We start from the raw sequence: 18481 nt of genomic DNA on the forward strand, positions 1-18481 counted from the left end.
TCGTACACACATGCCTACACATAAATTAAAATAAAATTTTAAGATAAGGTCAAATTTTTAGAAAAAAATGTTTTTATAGATGTTTCAGATTTACAAGACATTTTCTTATTGAAAAGATGCGAAAGGGCTGAGGATGTGGCTCTGTTGGTAGAGTATGCACGTAGCATGCACATGCCCTAGGTTCAATACCCAGCAACATATAAACCAGGTCTGTGGGGGGGCACGTCCCTGTAATCTGAGATCAGAAGATCATCCTTGGCTATAGGAGAGTTTGAGGCCATGGCTGGAAAGACAACCTAGTGGTTAAGAGCACTTGCTATTCTTCATACGAACAGAGTTCTATTCCCAGCACCCATGCCGGGTGATGAACAGTTGCCTAGGACTCCAGCTCCTGAGGATCTGACACTCTCTTCTGTCCTCCCTGGAACCCACATGCACTTGTGCATACTCACACAGAGACACATACATATAATTTGTTTTAATCTTTAAAACAAACCAAAAAAATGTTTTCAAGGCCAGCCTGGACTATGTGAGATGCAGTCATAAAAATAAAATAAAATTCAAGACCCAATGGCTTCAAGATAGTTCTTTGTGTCCTAGTTAGGCCTCAGAAACACACACACACACACACACACACACACACACACACACACACACACGGTAGGGTAAATCCCAGCTCCTTGAGGGAGCCCTCCTCAAAGCGTTGGGCTGTTCAGAAACGGAACTTTTCTCTACAGCAACACCTCTCTTCAGCCCCTATGTGGCTGACCTCAGGCCAGGATAAAGAACCCCTCGTGTCCCTGGGAGGCCTGAAGACATGAAAAGAACATCCCTGGACTCAGGAAAGTTGAGAGTGAGGGCAGAATGAGGCAGGGGTCTGCAGGGGAACCGGCATGTGTCCTGCCACAGCCCTCTGCAGCGACAGTTTGGTTGAAGGCACTGTCATTTACTTTACCTACAGGCTGACCATGCTACAACATCATCTGTGCTTACCTGCCCTGCTAGTTCACACAAGACGGGAGCCAGTTTGTTTGTGGAAGCTTTTTTTTCTATTCTCTCTCTCTCTCTCTCTCTCTCTCTCTCTCTCTCTCTCTCTCTCTCTCTCTCTCTCTCTCTCTTCATTTCTCTTTCTTTATTTCTCTTATTGAAACAGAATCTCATGCAGCCCAGACTACCCCCAAACTCCACCTGTGGTTGAAATTCTCTTCTCACTCCTGATCCTCCTGTCTCTACTTCTCAAATGCCGGAATTCCTAGGTTTAGGCTGCCGCCCCACCTGGCTTCCTCTCTGTTTCTCTACAGCGTGAACATTGTTGATGACTCTGTGATCAAACTCATTTGAGACACGAGTGGGTGTGCCGAGTGATTTCTCTGGGAAGAGGAGGAGGAGTAAAGAAGGGAAATGGGCCAGGTATACATGCAGGCAGAACACTGTGTACATATTAAATAAATCTTTACAAAGAAGAGGAGGAGGAGGAGGAGGAGGAGGAGGAGGAGGAGGAGGAGGAGGAGGAAAGAAATGGGTTCTTTGTGGCCATATGGCAAACTCCAGCACTTTAAAAAGTCTGTGGTCATCCACCTTTTTTGTGGACCACAAAGTCTAGGAACCACACATGGTGCAAGGGCAAATGAAACACACACACACACACACACACACACACACACACACACACACACATCACTGCGCTGACTAGAAAGGACATCCAGGGACAAACAGACTCATCATGGACACAATGAAAGAAGGACCACAGAGGCACCAAGGATGCTGCCAGTTTTGAAAACTGGCACTAGCCCTTTAATAAAACTCAGCAGTACTGTGTGCACAGTACACCCTGCTAATATGCTCTCCCTCCTCCCTGCAGTCCACACTCTGACCAGACAGCTCTTCCCAGATGGAGTCCTGTGCCCTGCACAAAGGTTCTGCCACCAGAGAAGACCTGTGGCTGCAGAAACACTGATACAGCCCTGCACTAACAGGCAAATCCATCCCTACAGGGCTTGGCAGTCAGCTGAAGGGCACACACAGCCTTCGGCACCCTGACCACTTCCCCCACCCCCAGCATCTTGCTCCTCTTTGGGATCCTGCAGAGGAAGTTTGCTCTCTTTCTGCACTCTCTCTGCCCGTTCTGAGTTCAGCAGTGATAGTAAAACGGCGCTGGTGGGTGGCACTGGTTACCGGCAGAAAAGTCATGGACCACGGCCACCAGAGCTTTATTAGAAAGAAAGAGGGGAGAGGAGGGAGGAGAGCCAGTCCTGGACAGAAAGGAAGGTGGCAGGAGCAGAGGGAGAACACAGAGAGTGTGGGGGTCTGCATCCAGCTTTTTAAGGCAGGGATTGTGTGACCATGCAGAGGGTACGTAGTCACCAGCGCCCACTGATGATGTAAGACATTAAGACACAGGACCCCGAGCTGCACATGTACAGAATCCTAACAAGCAACACATTCCTCTGCCATGCCCCCGCTCCTGTATCCCCCCCCCTCACCAAGGGCCTGTCTGGACTACTGTATATGGACCCCTGTCTTCACTACAAAGCACCGGACTCCCAGCACCCCAATTTAGGTCCCCTCTCCAGAACTCCAGATCCAATTCCCCAAATGCTTTTCAGACATCACTCCTGAATATTCCACAAATTCTTCTGTCACCAAGTCTGAAAACGAGCTCATTCTCTTCCCACCAAACTCACTAGCTCTCCAAAGATTTCCATTCCAGGTCAACGGCAACTCAGCCACCAATACAGGGGACAGGAAGTCTCCCATAGCTGACTCTTCCTTCCTATGGGTCATCAGGTCTCCAGATCTGGCTTCTAACACTCTCACATACATTGCTCCTCCCTGTGGTTTCAGGCCTCATGATGTTCAGCTCAAGGACGACCTTGGCAGCCAGCAGATCATTCTGCTGCTGTGGACTCCTTCCTCCAACCTTTATCTTTTAGCCACTTTCTAAGTTTCCTTCCTCAAATACATTTCTGCTTCCGTCCACGTCTTATAAACAGTCTCCCACCTTCCTATCTACAGAAAGATCTTGGACTAGCTCCCAACACTCCCTGCAGAACCCCTTTTCTCAAACTACATTTAAAAGTATTTGGGAGTGTCTGTGGGGAGGTGGCGGTGCCTCTCTGTACTCTCAGCACTTGGGGAGCAGAGGCAGAAAGATCTCGAGTTTGAAGCCCCTTTCTGAAACAAACGACTTAGGATTCCCGGATTCAACTCTAGCTTTTTATATCCTTCTACACTGTGTACTTGAGGCCTGGAGAACTCCTGTTTATACGTCAACACCTACCGTGGATGCCGCATTCTCTGTAAAGAGTGCCTTAATTCTTCACCCCTTTCGTCTGTCATTCCATTCCCCAGGCTGTAAAAAGAGCCTGAGCACAGCTCTACTGCAAAACACATCCCAGGTATTTAACTGCTTGCAATTCAATGACCGCCTTGCTTTTCTCCCTTCCTACTTTATGGGAGAGCCACAAGGTCAAGGACAGATGTCCGTCTACCTACATGTGCAGGCTTTGAAAAGCAGTTCAGAAAGCAAGCAACAGAGAGAGAGAGAGACAGAGGGAAACAGGGACAGACAGAGAGACAGAGAGAGAGACAGAGGGAGTAAGGGACAGATAAAGACAGAGAGACAGAGATCTTGAGATTGGAAGAGGAACGGGCTGAGAGTGTCGTTTCCCCAGGATGTGTGAGCAGGAAGCAAGGAAGGCCTTGAAGACGAAACCCTTGCAAGGCTCTGACTGGCTGTGTCAGATTGTCTGCTAACAGGACTGACCAGTGAGGGAGACACTGTCACCACAAATCCCATTTCCTCCACTTGTCTAAGAACATTGCCCTATCGTTTTGACTCCTGCTAGCTTGCTCTCTCAGCCAAAAGGAATTTCCCTTTACACAAAAACTATTCAGACATTTCCAAGACATGAAATGCTACAAACCAAGATTTTCCACTCAGACAACTTGGAAACTGTGGACCGCTTTCTCCCCAGACACTTTTTATTTGCCAAGGAGTCTGAAAGGCCTTTTCTCTTTAATATGAAAAAATGTCTCCTACCTCCCTGTTTTTTTCCACTTTTTATTTTGTCTAGGTTTCACTGAAGCCAACTTTTAAACCAGAAGGCAGATTTCTACATTATACAATACAAATCAGCCAGGTGCATGTGAAATGGTAGTACTCAGAAAGATGAGGCAGCAGGATCATGACCCTAAGACCAGTCGAGGCTGCAGAGAGACTCTATTTTAAAAAATAAAAATAAGACACACACACACACACACACACACACACACACACACAAACTGTACTCGTCAATTAGGTTGTCCAAATGAAACAGTCAACCAATTGAATATTATTATTGTTATTTTAATAGCCCATTTAACTGAAGTTTGCTAGAGATTTTTTTTAATGTATTGTTAAGTTAGTATGCAAAGTAATGGGTTTCATTATGGTTTCTGTTTTTAGATAGGAGCCTTTTAGCCTGGTGTAGTGACTCACACCTGTAACTCTAGTATTCCAGGGAACTGAGGCAGGAAGATTTCTGGTGTTGGCTACACAGTGAGTTTGGGGCTAACCTGAACCAAAAAGTGACATCCTGTATTAAACACACACACACACACACACACACACACACACACACTCACGCACACGCACACGCACACAAACAACTTTCAATGGTAGGTACCCAAGACATAAAAGGGACTTCAGTCCATTTAATTACAAACACGCACTTCCGATTCGGTAAACTGCACAGGGTATGAAGCCAACTGCTTACGAAGAGTTCCCACATCAAAATGCTTTAGACCCCAGGTGAGAGCTACCTACCACAGATGCAGCTGACAAGGAGTGGCCATAGAGATTTGGGCAGTTCAGAGGAACCCATCCAAACTCTTCAGCAACAGCAACAAAAACTAAAGCTCTTCTATAATGCTAGTTAAGTTTAGATCAATCACACCAGAGGACACCAACCCAAAAGCAGGCGGTGTAACATGAACTGATTATAACCCACCCTAAGAGCAGCCATAAGACCCACAGGAGTGTAAGGGACATGATCTAAGGTCTGACCTTTACACTGGCCTTCCAAACAGTCAAACAACTCTACAGATCACCACCACACCAAGTCCACAAGGGATTTCCCTAGCCAAAGTGTATGAAGAAGTCCAGACAAAACACAGGCTGTATCTGGTGGATGACATTGAATCCAGAAGCAGCTGTCTCGGGAATGACCCATGAGAACAGTGCATGGGTTGACACTTTGGGACTGCTAAGTCACCAAACATCCCTGCGATAACAACAAGGGCCCCGATAACAGGAGTCAGAGTAGCCCCGGCTCTTCTTAGTCAGAGGAACATATTGTGAAGATTCAAGGGTTGCACAGCCTGAAGTGTTGTGCAGCTAAGGTGGACCCAGAAGAATCCGGGGTCATACTCCAAAGATCTCCAGCTCTGCATCAACAAACAACAGCCTTGAAGAGTCGGTTACACGAGCAGGTAGGGAGTATACAAAAAGAGAAGACACCAAGGACCCAATGCTCATGATTAAGATAGAGTCAAGAAGCCGGTGACAGAGGAAAAGCTAAGCCTCGTCCCACCTCCCAGTGTTGGTGGAAAAAGCAAAGGCCACTTATAGCCAGGCATGACAGCACATGCCTGTAATCCCAGTGCTTAGGAAGCTGATGCTGAAAGACTCTAAGTGTGAGGCCAGCCTGAGCTACAGAGTGAGGCAAAGCCAGCCTGGGCTACAATGCAAGGCCCCAACTCAAATTAAAAAAAAAAAGTTACAAGGTAAAGACCATGGTCAATATTGCCAAATATTTCCACAAGGCCCAGCAGGTACACATGGAGAAGAGATGGCAGGACTTGGAGTTAGGGGGAGGTTGTAGAAGCCCACAATCAGTGACAGGAACCAGAGCTCGGGGGTGAAACTGGAGAAGTGGAGGCTGGATCTGATAACTACTTGTGTGAGAAAGAAAAAAAAAACCTGACCATGAACAAGTCTGACAGAAACATGAGCAAGAAGGAGCAGCTGGCAAGCATGTGTTGAGGGCAGAGACCTGTGTTTAGAGCTGAAGATAGAAGCTGGCAAGAGAGGAATTCAGATACACAAGAGAGAATAATTACAAGCCCCCTCTGCGTCCCAAATGACATCAGACTCTCATGGTCGGGACAGCTCATCCTCAACTGAAGACATTTGACATAGAGGACAGAGTAAAAATAAATGTGTCTATTACAGGCAAAGAAACAAATCCAACCTACACGCCCAAGGTCACCAGAGAACCAGTGGCCTGGATCAAAGACCCACCCATTCCACAACACAGGCCCCACTCCCAACCCCAGTGAAAGCCAGGGCTCTTGGACAACCGCTCTGCCCTCATTGTCTTCTCTAAACAAAAAGACAGATACCAATACCAAGTGTCCTGGCTAGTTTAATGTCAACTTGACACAAGCTAGTGTTACCTGAAAGGAGGGAACCTTTCTCAACTGAGAAAATGCCTCCGTAAGATCTAGCTACAAGGCATTTTCTTAATTAGTGATCAGCAGGATTGGGTCCAGCCCACTGTGGGTGGCGCCATCCCTGGCCTGGTGGTCCTGGGTTCTACAAGAGAGCAGGCTGAGCAAGCCATGAGGAGCAAGCCAGTAAGCTCCCCTCCATGGCCTATGCATCAGCTCCTGCCTCCAGGTTCCTGCCCTGACTTCATTTAGTGATGAACAATGATATGGAAGTGTAAGTCAAATAAACCCCTTCCTCCCCAAGTTGCTTTGGTCATGATGTTTCATCACAGCAACACAAACACTAACTTATACCCCAAGCCGGCTACTCAGCGTCCTTATCAAACTACATGTGCATATCGTAAAAAGCCTTCATGACAATACAGATTTGATAGATAGATAGATAGATAGATAGATAGATAGATAGATAGATAGATTGTTATATATTAACAAAAAAGCCCAGAATCATTAAGCTTATCCATTTTCCAGGATGGCGGTGTGTCAAGGGACTATCATGGATTGCTTAGCATTTCACACTTGACCTCAGCAAAAAGAAGAGCATGGAAAAACCAAAGGCACATCTGACCTCAAGAAGCCTGTCTTCCAGGGGGGCAAATTACTATTCTAAGTCTCAGATTCCTTATATAAAACCCACTCTGTCCCCCATGGCTAAAGCATACAGTTCCACCAGGGAAAAATCAAGGTCACTGGGAACCATGACTTGAGAGAGCTAGTGAATATCCAGAGAGCAGGGAGGGATTAGCTCCAGGCTAACACAAAGACATAGATGACAGGTCTCACCATTTCCTTTCAATCCTTTAAGCAGGAAACAGAAGCCTTCACTGAGACAGTGCGGATGCCCTACAGCCACAGGCTCAACCACAGCAAAAAGCCAGCAAGGCCTTAGGGCCATGTCCCACGGATGTCCGCAAAGAGGTCAGGCTATGGCAGGAAGTTCCAGCAGCAGACAGACACACCATGCCTCATCAGTATTTGAATGGCCATCATGCAAGCGGGAAAACAGCTTTGAAAATGGCCTTCAGCTTTCACCCTGCTGGAGACCTGGAATGGAACAAGTCATTCTTGCCTTGCATGGTGAGCAAGATTCCTGGCCCCACTAGCTACCTCTAGCCCTGGTATTCGGCTCTGCTGCTGAGAGTCTGGATAATTAATTCTGCACGTCTCAGTCAATGAGCCAGGACACTCCCTCCCTGCACCTCTCTGACCCCACCTCCATGAAGAGGCGTCGTATGTATTTCACGGGTTTTCCCTGCCACTCTAGTGTTCCTTGGACACTGGAAGCACACCTCAACAATCAGACTTTGCAAGTGGCACAGAATCTGGGCTTGTTCTTTTGTTCTCATGGCTAATAATTACCGATTTAAAACATTTTTCTACTGGTATCCCACCTCTCAGAGACAGCAGGCACACCTCTGTGTGTTAATCAAACATAACTTTTGACAGACTATTACACCAACAATCACACCTAAGTCTCTAGTACCTCTTTCATCACTAAAGGATTCATCTGGGCCCATCCTTTCAACCCTCCATCCTTTTCCAGCTGTCGGTTTAGATATGGTCATATGACCTGATCCTTAACAATAAATTAAGTCAGCTGGCAAGCTGCTAAAATTTTCTTGAGGGTTGGAGAGATGGCTCAGCAGTTAAGAGCACAGGCTGCTCTTGCAGAGGACCAGGGTTTGGTGGTCCACAAATACCTGTAACTTCAGTTTCAGAGGATTTGATCCCCTCAGCCAAAGAGGACCCAGAATCCCCATCAGGCCTTGCAACAACAGGAGATGACATCTGAGTGAGGACATCCGATCAAAGGCTTCACTGCCCGTTAGAACCATCCCAGCCTCTGGGCCTGCTGGCAGGAGGACCAAACCCCTCAGCCTATGAGATGGACGAACTCCTCAGCAGACAGTGTCAGCCAAATGAGAAAGCCAGATGCTTCCCATGGGACGCCATCAAGTTCCCTTAACTCCCTCCCTACCACAGGCTGGGACCTGTCATTTCACTTTAGAAACTGACCAGATGGAAAATCCGAGTAGTGGAACCCCCGACTCATTGTACATCTGCACTGTACCTTTAAAACGAGCAGAACCCATGGCCATCTCTGTAAAGATGACTTCCTATCTACCCATTTTTTAAATGGACAGAATCATTGCAAAAGTTGACCAAAATCTTTATTCGCCACGTAGAAGAGAAGAGGGGAAGTGACCTAGATGGCAAAGTTTATTCTGCACAACCTATGGTCAGCCTTCAACCTGGGAACGCCATTCCACCACGTGTCCCTGCTGCCCGGAGTCTTCACACAAAGTCTGCAGCACCATGAGCGGAAAGTTTTAATGTCGTCAGTACAGAGATCTCCTTTGCCCCAAGCACTCTTGGGTAAACTACCTCTAGTCCAGATTTAGATGAGTCTACTTTAGTCTTGTTTTTAGAGTCCAGGTTAATTGCCCTGGTCCCTTAAACTGCATTGTTCCCCCTTTTCTGGTCTTTTTAATAAAGTCTCACTGTAGCCCAGGCTGACATGGAACTTGTTAAGTGGCCCATGTTGACCATGAACTTGTGATCCTTTTGTGTCAGCCTCAAAACTAGGATTATAGCCATTGACCATGACATCCAGCTCCAAGTCTTCATTTTCTAAGCATATCCAGGACGTAAAACTCCAAACTGTAGAGGCTGACAAGGTTAAAATGCTTTCTGTACCTGACAACCTGAGTTCAGTGCCCAGAACTCACGGTAGAAGGAGAGAACCAACCCCTGAAAGTTGTTCTTTGACCTCCACACGTGCACATTGGCACACACATGTCTGTCATACACACACCCACATGCACACACACACACATATATACACACACATATATACACACCCACATGCACGCACACACATATACATACACATGGACACTGGCACATACATGCCTATCATACACACACACATGCACACATATACACACACATGCACACTAGTACACACATGCCTATCATACACACACACACACACACACACACACACGCACACACATATATACAGACACATGCACACTAGCACACACATGTGCCTTACACACATACACACACGCACATACACATATGCACATCCACATAAATAATAATTAAAATAAAATATTTAAATTGAACAGTGCCAAATACTACAGTATATAGTTGGACCACCTTCCTTCTCCTGACTCCAGAATTCCAAATCCTTTCACCAGAAACAAATAATTTTCCATTTTTTAATCTTATCCCCAGACACAGTCTGTGCACAGAGGCACTAATAAAATTTGTATAAACTCTTACAAGTTCATATAACATTAGAACAGTCCAACATCCAGACATGTCTGTAAAAAAGGGGCAAAGTTTCTCAGAACAGTTCCCAACGGTAAAAGACATGTCCCCCGTCCTGCGTCAGCCATTGTTCTAAACACACTTTCAGCCTGGATCAGCAGGCTTTCATGGAAAAACTATTCGTTGAACTAAAATAACATGCCACCTTAATCACAGCTTTTTCTCTTCAGTGCTGGTGATGGATCTCCTGAGTCACACCTCCAGCTCAGAAGGCTTTATACAAGCCTCAAGAGGAAGCCTGACACTCTGTCACTCGGGTCCTGCTGAGCAAGCCCACATGGGCCTATTCATGTGTTTCATTATTCAGGTGACTTTCAACCTGTCCCCCTGAGCCTTCAGGACAGAGAAGTCTTCACGGCTAGCTAAACAAAAAAACCATTGCTCTTCACGGTCACAAGGCACATCTGAGAAAAATCCCAGCCTTAGGCAACTTGGACATTTTCTCTTTTTGAAACCAATTATGCAGAAGTTTGCTAAAACAGAGCCTTGGTGACCAGATACGTTAGCTAAATCCCAACTTAAAACCAAGAGCCTGATCACAGAAGGCACGGCCAGCCCCAGTTAAACATTAGCTGCTTTGGGACTCAGCAGTTTCTATAACCCTATCATTCTCTCCCAACCTTTTAATCAGATACCTTTCTTTAAGTCAGGATTTTTCAGCCTATAGCATATAGGGATTTGGAGTCAGGCAGATCTGGATTGGAATCCAAGTTACATTACTAATTAGCCGTGGGGCCCAAATCCCACAACATGCTCCAAGGCATCAAGCCTTAGTTTTCTTATATATAAAATAAACCTAATTGGGGAGGGGGGATGGGCTCAAACAGCAAGATGGCGCAGCAGGTAAAGGTCCCCTGAACGCACAAACCTGAGGACCTTAGTTCAGCATTGGGAGCCACAGTGAAAAATAAACAAAGAAGGGCTCTCTCACGGGGCCACCAAAGAGGGAAGACAGCATCATTTAGTAAAGCACTCAACATAACCTCTTTTAGTGGGACCCCAACATAATCTGGGGGAGCCCTCACAAAACAAAAGTACAGGACTCCTATTCAAAAATGACTAAGATTCTTAAGACGGCGAAAGTGGGGCTGGAGAGAAGGCTCAGCCCTGACTCTGCTTGCTTCGCAGGCCCAAGGACTGGAGCTCAATCCCTAGAACCACAGTTAACAAGAAACAAATAGACAGGCCCACTGCTGTCTCAGGCTTGGAATCCCAGCACTGCGGAGGTAGAGAAGCATAGATCCCTGGGGCTCACTGGCCATCCAGCCTGCAAGACAAGTTCCAGGACACCGAGAGACCCTGTCTCAGACAGCAAAGGAGGTGGAGGGTGCCTGAGGAATAACACGCAAGATTGTACTCTGGCTTCCACACACACACACACAGAGAGAGAGAGAGAGAGAGAGAGAGAGAGAGAGAGAGAGAGAGAGAGAGAGAGAGAGAGAGAGAGAGAGAGATACATGGTCAAAAAAATGATAAAGGAGACCATCCAACCGAGCACAGGCTGGGAAACTGCACAGTGGCCCATGCGCATCAGGGGCCCCCTTTGAGGTACAGACTATAGCTATCATCATCTCTTACTTAGCACTTTTCCCAAAGACAATCTTTCATCTACGCCCCACCCCCACCCCCATGTTCTTCTCTCAACACACGCAACTTAGAAAATTTCACTGGATCAGCTCAAAACCGGGCTCCGGTATCTTGGAAGCAGCCTGTATCTACAAAGAAAATAACTCACCAAGACAGGCTAACCTACAGCAGAAGGTGATGCCGTAGACACAGTCCATGTCCAAGGTACCCCACCTTCTGACAGCCGGCCTGTGCCCAGGCTTCTCCTCCTGCTGAGATAACACTCACCTCCTTCAAACCCCTGTTCAGAGACTCTATTCATCAGTTCCAGCCTATTCTCTGTCCTTCCTCTACCCTGAGGACTCTATCCTGGTGACATCAGTCTGCTTTTACTTCTTCCATTGCACTTAAAATGTCGAGCACGCTACAATGTTTGCTTCTCTTTATGCTCATCATGTGTTGTTTATTTTTTCCAACACATTTGCAAACACATGCAAAAAAAAATGTAAACTACTCAGAGTCATGTACTTTAGTCTATTTTTGTTCATTATGTATCCCAAGTGCTTAGAACAGTGTTTGGCACATGGAAATTATTCAATAAATATGAAGTGAAAGAATATCTTTGAATGAAAACATAATAAAAACAGACCATCACTTCATCCACATGGGGAATCAGCCCCTCCGCCATCATGGACAAATTGCACTAACAGCTCCTTGGCACATAGACATCTGAGTTCAAGAGGCAGCTGAGAAAAGTACCCGTTTTCAAATCATTCCCAAACTTGCACTGGTCCAGAGGAATATGATCCAGCCATCCACGCCTCTTTCACCACTGATGCATATACATACACTAACAGCTTGTAGCCATTATGAGTGGCATTTTGTATGAGTGAGCTGTTCAAAAGGGAGACACTTGTCTGGAGACCACAAGAGCTGTTGAAAAGCAGAGGATTATCAGAAAAGTGACCCCACATCACTGCTTTACCACAAGGACACAGAAAACCTGAGTTGTTAATGTCAAAAGGAATGCAAGGTCTCGAGCTCTAGAACTGTAAAGACGGTGGCTGGGGCCAAGCCAAGCTTTTGTCCTACAGTTCCTGCCAGTCTCAGGTAAGGGACTCATCTCAGAGCCCTGCCTGGCATCTCTCAGGATCCAGCAATGGGGCTGTCTGCACATTTTATCCCACCAGCTGAAAGGGGGCCCGAAGCGGTGGCCTCGCGGCCGCTGGGCACTTTCACAGTGAGAGCCGATGCTGAGAACAAGCTTTCTCTCCACTCATGGTCAAGCTGTAGCTCGTGTCAGTGGGAACATCTGGAGCCCTCAACGTTAGAAAATATCTATGGGTCAGCATGTTCAGGCTCTTTCTAGAGCACATGAAGCACATCTGGGCTCCCCAGGCACAGGCTTCTTCGGGAGGGACAGTGGGCAAAGGCCGGAGGACCAGGATCACACTCAACATCTGGCTTTTGCCCCAGAGGGAACCACCACTCCCTCTCAGCCATACACATGGCTTCTTTTTTTAACCCGCCCTTCTCAGCCACCACAAATGCTTTGGTGGGAAGCAGCAGGGAGGCCCCATCCCTTTTCCCAAAATACAGTCAGCCAGCAGCAAAGGCCAAAGAGGTGGAGCCTGCAGGCCCAGGCCGTTTTTGCAAAAGTTTCAAATATCCTGGTACTGACCCCATTAACCGCACCAAGACAGAAAAGCAGCCAAGCCTGTCCTTACCTCAGAGTTAGTCAGCCCCTCTCTCTCTCTCTCTCTCTCTCTCTCTCTCTCTCTCTCTCTCTCTCATTACAAACTTCAAGGAGATCTCGAACAAAGCCATATACCAGCACTGGCTATCAGAAACAAGATTTCCTTTTGCAAATCTAATGCCAAAAGCCTGAAAGTGACATCTTTAAATGAGCCATGCTCTGTGACAGTGGAGTCTCCCAAGAGGTCTCTGCGGAAAGGAACTGGTGAGCTGTCCCACCTCTCCCCAAAGCCTCTCTGAAATATGCAGCTGCCTCAGATTTTCCGGACTTCTCGGAGATCTTTCCCCTGAAAAGGGAAGAAGCAGATCTTCGAGGCTGTGCAGTTGAAGCAGCTAAGCAAGGCGGCCGCTGTCCCGTGTGGAGAAAGAAGGCTTTCCAATACGCGAGTACATTTTAAAGATATAAATAAAAAAAAGTTAAGGAACAGCAAAGAGAGCAGAAACAGATGGAAAGAAAATACTACATCAGCTTGTCCAATTTTTTTTTTTTTTTTTTTAACAAACCTTACCACAAAAATCAATGTAACTGGGCGGGAGGAATTACTCTCAAAACACATCCCCTTCCCAGCATTGCTGTACCGTTAGCCATAGGAAATGGTGCTGCCGATAGGAAAACAGTGTAAAACTACTTTGGAATACAAAGGGTCACTACTCGGAAGAAAGTTTAAAGGCCCCAGCTGTGCACCTTCGTGTGTTCATAGAGGAAAACTCCCATCCCCAGACCTCTTGTTATGGCCATGCCCCTTCCTAGACGCTGCCTCCCAGTCCCAGGTCTCCAGCTGGTGACAACAACCTCCTTTCTCTTCCAAGCCCCCCCTGCCCGGGGCCGTGGGTCCTCACCGTGTGGTACATGAGGGCCTCGGTCTCTCCGGGCTCTGACAGCTCGCTCAGCTTACGGTCCCACTGCAGGACGCTCTGCTCCCCGCTTTCCAGCACCTCCATGGCGGTGGGAGCCCCGCGGGGCCGGGGATGCTGAGGCAGGAGGGGACCGCTCAGAGCCGCCACGGGCCGGCCGGCGAGACGCCTCTCTCCGTGAGTGCTTGAGTGTGCGCGCGTGGAACTTAGGCACTGGCGCTAGAACCCGGGAGAGCCCCGCCGAGAGCTCCGGGACCCGTGTTCTCGGAGCTCTGTGAATCCCCGGGGAGGACAAGCCTGCCGGGCTCGGGCCGGAGGTGCAGGGGTTAAATCGGGCTGTGCATCCAAAAGGCAGGCAAGAAGGCAGCTCTCATCCCAGGAAAGTCCTCGCGCGACAAGCCCACTCCCCACTACGGCTCCAGACAAACTTTGAGACTCCCCTGGGCTCTTGAGCTCCGCTCCGGGACCCAGAGGCGACCCCACCTCCTTCCAGGCCGGTGACCAATCGGACGCCCGTCTTTCCAAGTACACCGTATCAAAAGTCCCTCTCTCCTCCATATCCCGCCCCCAGAGGCAGAGTCGCGGGGAGTCTCCGCCCAGACCTCGGAATGTGGGAGGAGAGCATCTCTGACGTCACTGGGGAACTCCTCCTGCCGGAGCGTCGCGGCGGACCAATGAGGTGCTTGGGTCTGGAAATGATCGACTGGAACCTAGATCAATGAGAGACGGGGATCTGGAGAAGACAACCAATCAAATAGCGACAAGAATACATTTTTATAAGAGAGGGCGTGCGCGCCTACTGTCCGCCCGAAGAGTCTCCTCCTTAGTGAGGTTTGTTCCCTGGCATAATTTCCTTAGAGAAGCCTAGCAGATTGGAGCGCTGCCCACATTTCAAACTCGCTTAGGTCGCTTGAGTCTGTCTGGATTTTAAAGAATGCACTACATATATACGAAAGTGCGCGCGTGACTCTTGCACATGAATCTGAATTATAGCAGTTCTAGCACACACATTGCTTGTTTTTTGTTTTTTTTTTAACCTGGTTTTATGGACTTTATTAAACAGACCTTAACCAATGACACACTTTTCCAAGTCCTAAATCAGTTGGCTAAAATTCTTGAATTCGTAAGGGTTTGTTGTCGTTTTGTTCTGCTTTTGAGACAGGGTTGCTTGCATGTAGCCCAGACTGTTCTCAACCTCACTGTGTAGCTGAGGCTGGCCTTGAACTCCTGATCTTCCTGCCTCACCCCCGGAGAGCTGGGAGGGATTACAGGATTATGCCTCTAGTGCCTGGTTCACAGACCTTTTATTCCCAATAGAAGTGTCAGGCAAAGAACGAGAGGATGGGCAGGTGGATACTGTTTCAGACACTGGTCAGGGAGCTGACATTTGAGTACCATGTGGATGAAGTGGCGCTTAGGGGAAAGCTGTTTTGACGGCTGGAAGATGCACCCCCGAGTGAGTGGTGGGAAAGAGTACTGAGCCGGACCCCAGTAGAGAAGAAACAGTCTGTTGTATAGAATTTCCCCCCAATGTGATTTTTCTTCTTCCCTTTTCACGCTTCCTTTTATGAAAACAGCCCTTAGTTGGCTATAATTTAGCCTTCTTACATGCACAGGAAATGCTGTGGCTCCAGATGCTTCTTACAGTGGGCAGTCAGGTATCGGTATTGTTTTGTCCTCTTTAAAGCGTGATTTTGCTGTGTGAGGACAGTCAAAAGTCTCAGAACTTTACATCGTCTGTAAGTAACATTTTGTTTTCACGTAAATGAGTCTATTTGTCTAGCCTGGGATCTTTTGAGACTAGTTCAATATTTATTTATTTTATTTATTTATTTATTTATTTATTTATTTTGGAGCTGAGGATTGAACCCAGGGCCAAGCGCTCTACCACTGAGCTAAATCCCCAACCTAATTCAATATTTAAATGCATACCTCTCTTATTAACAGTATTCTCAGCTTTCCCATAAGCCCTTGGTTTTTCTTTTCTAATCTGTTAGTCTCCTTCACCGCAACTTTTTTTTTAAATCACCTTTTCAGCTTTTAAAGCCTTATTCCTGTGTGTGTGTGCCTGTGTGTATGTGTGTGTGTGTGTGTGTTTCAAGATAGGGTTTCTCTGTATAAAAGCTCTGGCTGTCCCACAACTCACACTGGAGACCAGGCTGGCCTCAAACTCGGAGATTCGTCTGCCTCTGCCTCCTAAGTGCTGGGATTAAAGGTGTGCACCACCACCGCCCTGCAGCCCTATTTCTTTTTAACGTAGTATTCATCATGAGTAAGTAAGATTAGAAATGGATAGTCTTCTTAACATAAGGGCACAAACATTTCTGTGCCCAACATAACTACTCTGAAAAGGTCTGGTCCTAGTAATGTCCCAGTGACAGACAGTTTTCACAATGGCCTCCAAGTGTCGCCTTTGGACATATCCCTCCTTTCCAGTGTGGGCAAAAAGGAGGAGACAACAAAAAGATTCTGACTCTGTCCTCTCGATCTCTGTTCTTCTCTCTCTTGCTAGTTTGCCCCAAGGAAGGACAGACACCGTGTTGTAATCTATCTTGTGGAGAGACCACTACATCCAAGGAACAGAGGAACGTGTTCAGTTACCAGCCAAGGAACTGAGGCCCCTCAAGCAACAATCCATGAGCAGCTGAATCTGCTGACAGCCACGGAAGAAGGTCCTCCCCGAGGTGGACCTTTAGGTGGCCACAGCTTGTGAGAGAACCTGAGTCATAGGTTGCAGCTGAGCCGCACAGATTCCTGACCCACAGGTTCTGTGAGCTAAGCAACAGGAGGCTTTGGGCCACCAAGTTCTCCCTTTGGAAAGTGGGTAGCAGGATCATCCATGCCCCGAGGCTTGAGTAGGTTTAGTTGGTCCTGATGATGTCGGCCTGATCCATGGATTTCTTCAGCCTCCTCTGTTTCACAAATGGTTTATAGATAATTGCACACAAGACTCTTGGTAGTGTATTTTCCTGTTTCCCATCTTGAATACTAAAGTCACACACCACCACCCCCATTCTTAGGACTTGGCAGTGACTATTTCTCAAGCTTCTCAGTGGTGTCCTGTGGAAGTCACCACACTTGTTCCCCACTCTGTTGTCAATTGATAAATGGCATGTGCATGACTAGAAGTCATGCCTTCCTCAAACCAAATTCAGACATATGATGAGCCAGAAGGATACTTTTCTGACTTCTCCTGATATCACTTGTTTCCCTGTGCCAGTCTCTTTGCAGATTTGCTCTCTGTGATTTCTTTCCTTTCATCTTGGTCATTGTTGTTTCTGGAATTGACACATGACAGATTCTCACATCATGAAAACAGAATACCTTCTGTATTGACCTGGCCCCATTCATTGGCACACTTTGTATTTGATTAATCCGCAAATATTAATCCATCGAATCGTGGATATGAGTTTCATATCCAAGATTTTTAGTTCCTCCAAAAGGATTGGTTAAACATCTGGAAAATTCTGGACAGCATTTTGTGCACGTTTATCTGGGTATAAAACTCCCCTATTGAAATAAATAGGGTCTGTCAGTCGCCTGTTTCTAGACTCACACTTAAGGAGGAAAAAAGATCATGTTCATTCTAAGCATGAAGCTATGGAACCCATCAGGGAGAGGATACATTCCAGCGTGGTGTTTCTCAAGCATTCCCAGGGTTATAACTGACCTCTGGCCTGAAGACTCAGCCAGAGAGACTGAAGTTAATGATGGTCAGAAATATATTGGTTCTTCTTCCTTCTTCCACAGCTGCAATCCTCTTCAGAACAATGTTTATTTATGTATTGTACATGTATGTGGGATGAGAGGGCACAAATGTGCCGCAGGGAGCATGGAGAGTTCAGAGGATAATGTGCATCCTGGAGATTCCACTCAAGTTTTCAGGCTTGGTGGCCAGTACTTTTATCCACTGAGCCTTCTCTTTGGCCCCTCAACTGTATTCATTTTTACAGTTCAGTCTAGATAGTCAAGAACTAGAGAGGGCTCAGTGTCAAGAACATTACTTTGTTACCGAGAGGAAAGAAAATGAACCCAAGTCAATGTGAAAAGGGTATACAAAGTAGAACTGCACAGCCCAATCTGGGTTTCTGAGAATGTCTCATTCCTTCTGGGCACATTTTCTCCTACTTTAGCCAACTCCATCTTCTCTCTCAATATTGTTTTCGTGAATTCTGACCAAGGACTTGCTTTGCACCTCAGTATCCCTGCTTTCTGCCATATTTTGAGAATCCCCCTTCCGTGATGACACCATTCTTTGGAAGGAAAGTGAATTCTGACTAGGTTTAATTCACCCTCTCTTCATCCTTCCTGGTTTAGCATTCTCGTTTTGTTTTGTCTCATTGACAGTCTTGCTAAGTTGCCCAGGGTGGTCCAGAACCTTTAGACTGAGATGACCCTCCCGCTGCAGCCTTCTGAGCATCTGGGTCTGTGGGCACATGCTGTGTGGTGGCACCTGACCATAGAACACATTTCCTAG

At 46.9% G+C, this 18481-nt stretch overlaps 1 protein-coding gene across 1 annotated transcript in view; it reads right to left on the minus strand.

Annotated features, from left to right (window-relative positions):
• Positions 1-14463, minus strand: part of Creb3l2 (cAMP responsive element binding protein 3 like 2) — a 118365-nt gene extending 103902 nt beyond the window's left edge. Inside the window, exon 1 of the mRNA XM_059257573.1 lies at positions 13990-14463. Coding sequence (XP_059113556.1) covers positions 13990-14091 — 102 coding nt within the window. The 5' untranslated portion in view covers positions 14092-14463. The remainder of the gene's footprint in view (positions 1-13989) is intronic.
• Between the last annotated feature and the right edge of the window lie 4018 nt (positions 14464-18481).

Source organism: Peromyscus eremicus, chromosome 3 (assembly GCF_949786415.1).
Source record: "Peromyscus eremicus chromosome 3, PerEre_H2_v1, whole genome shotgun sequence".
Taxonomy (NCBI): domain Eukaryota; kingdom Metazoa; phylum Chordata; class Mammalia; order Rodentia; family Cricetidae; genus Peromyscus; species Peromyscus eremicus.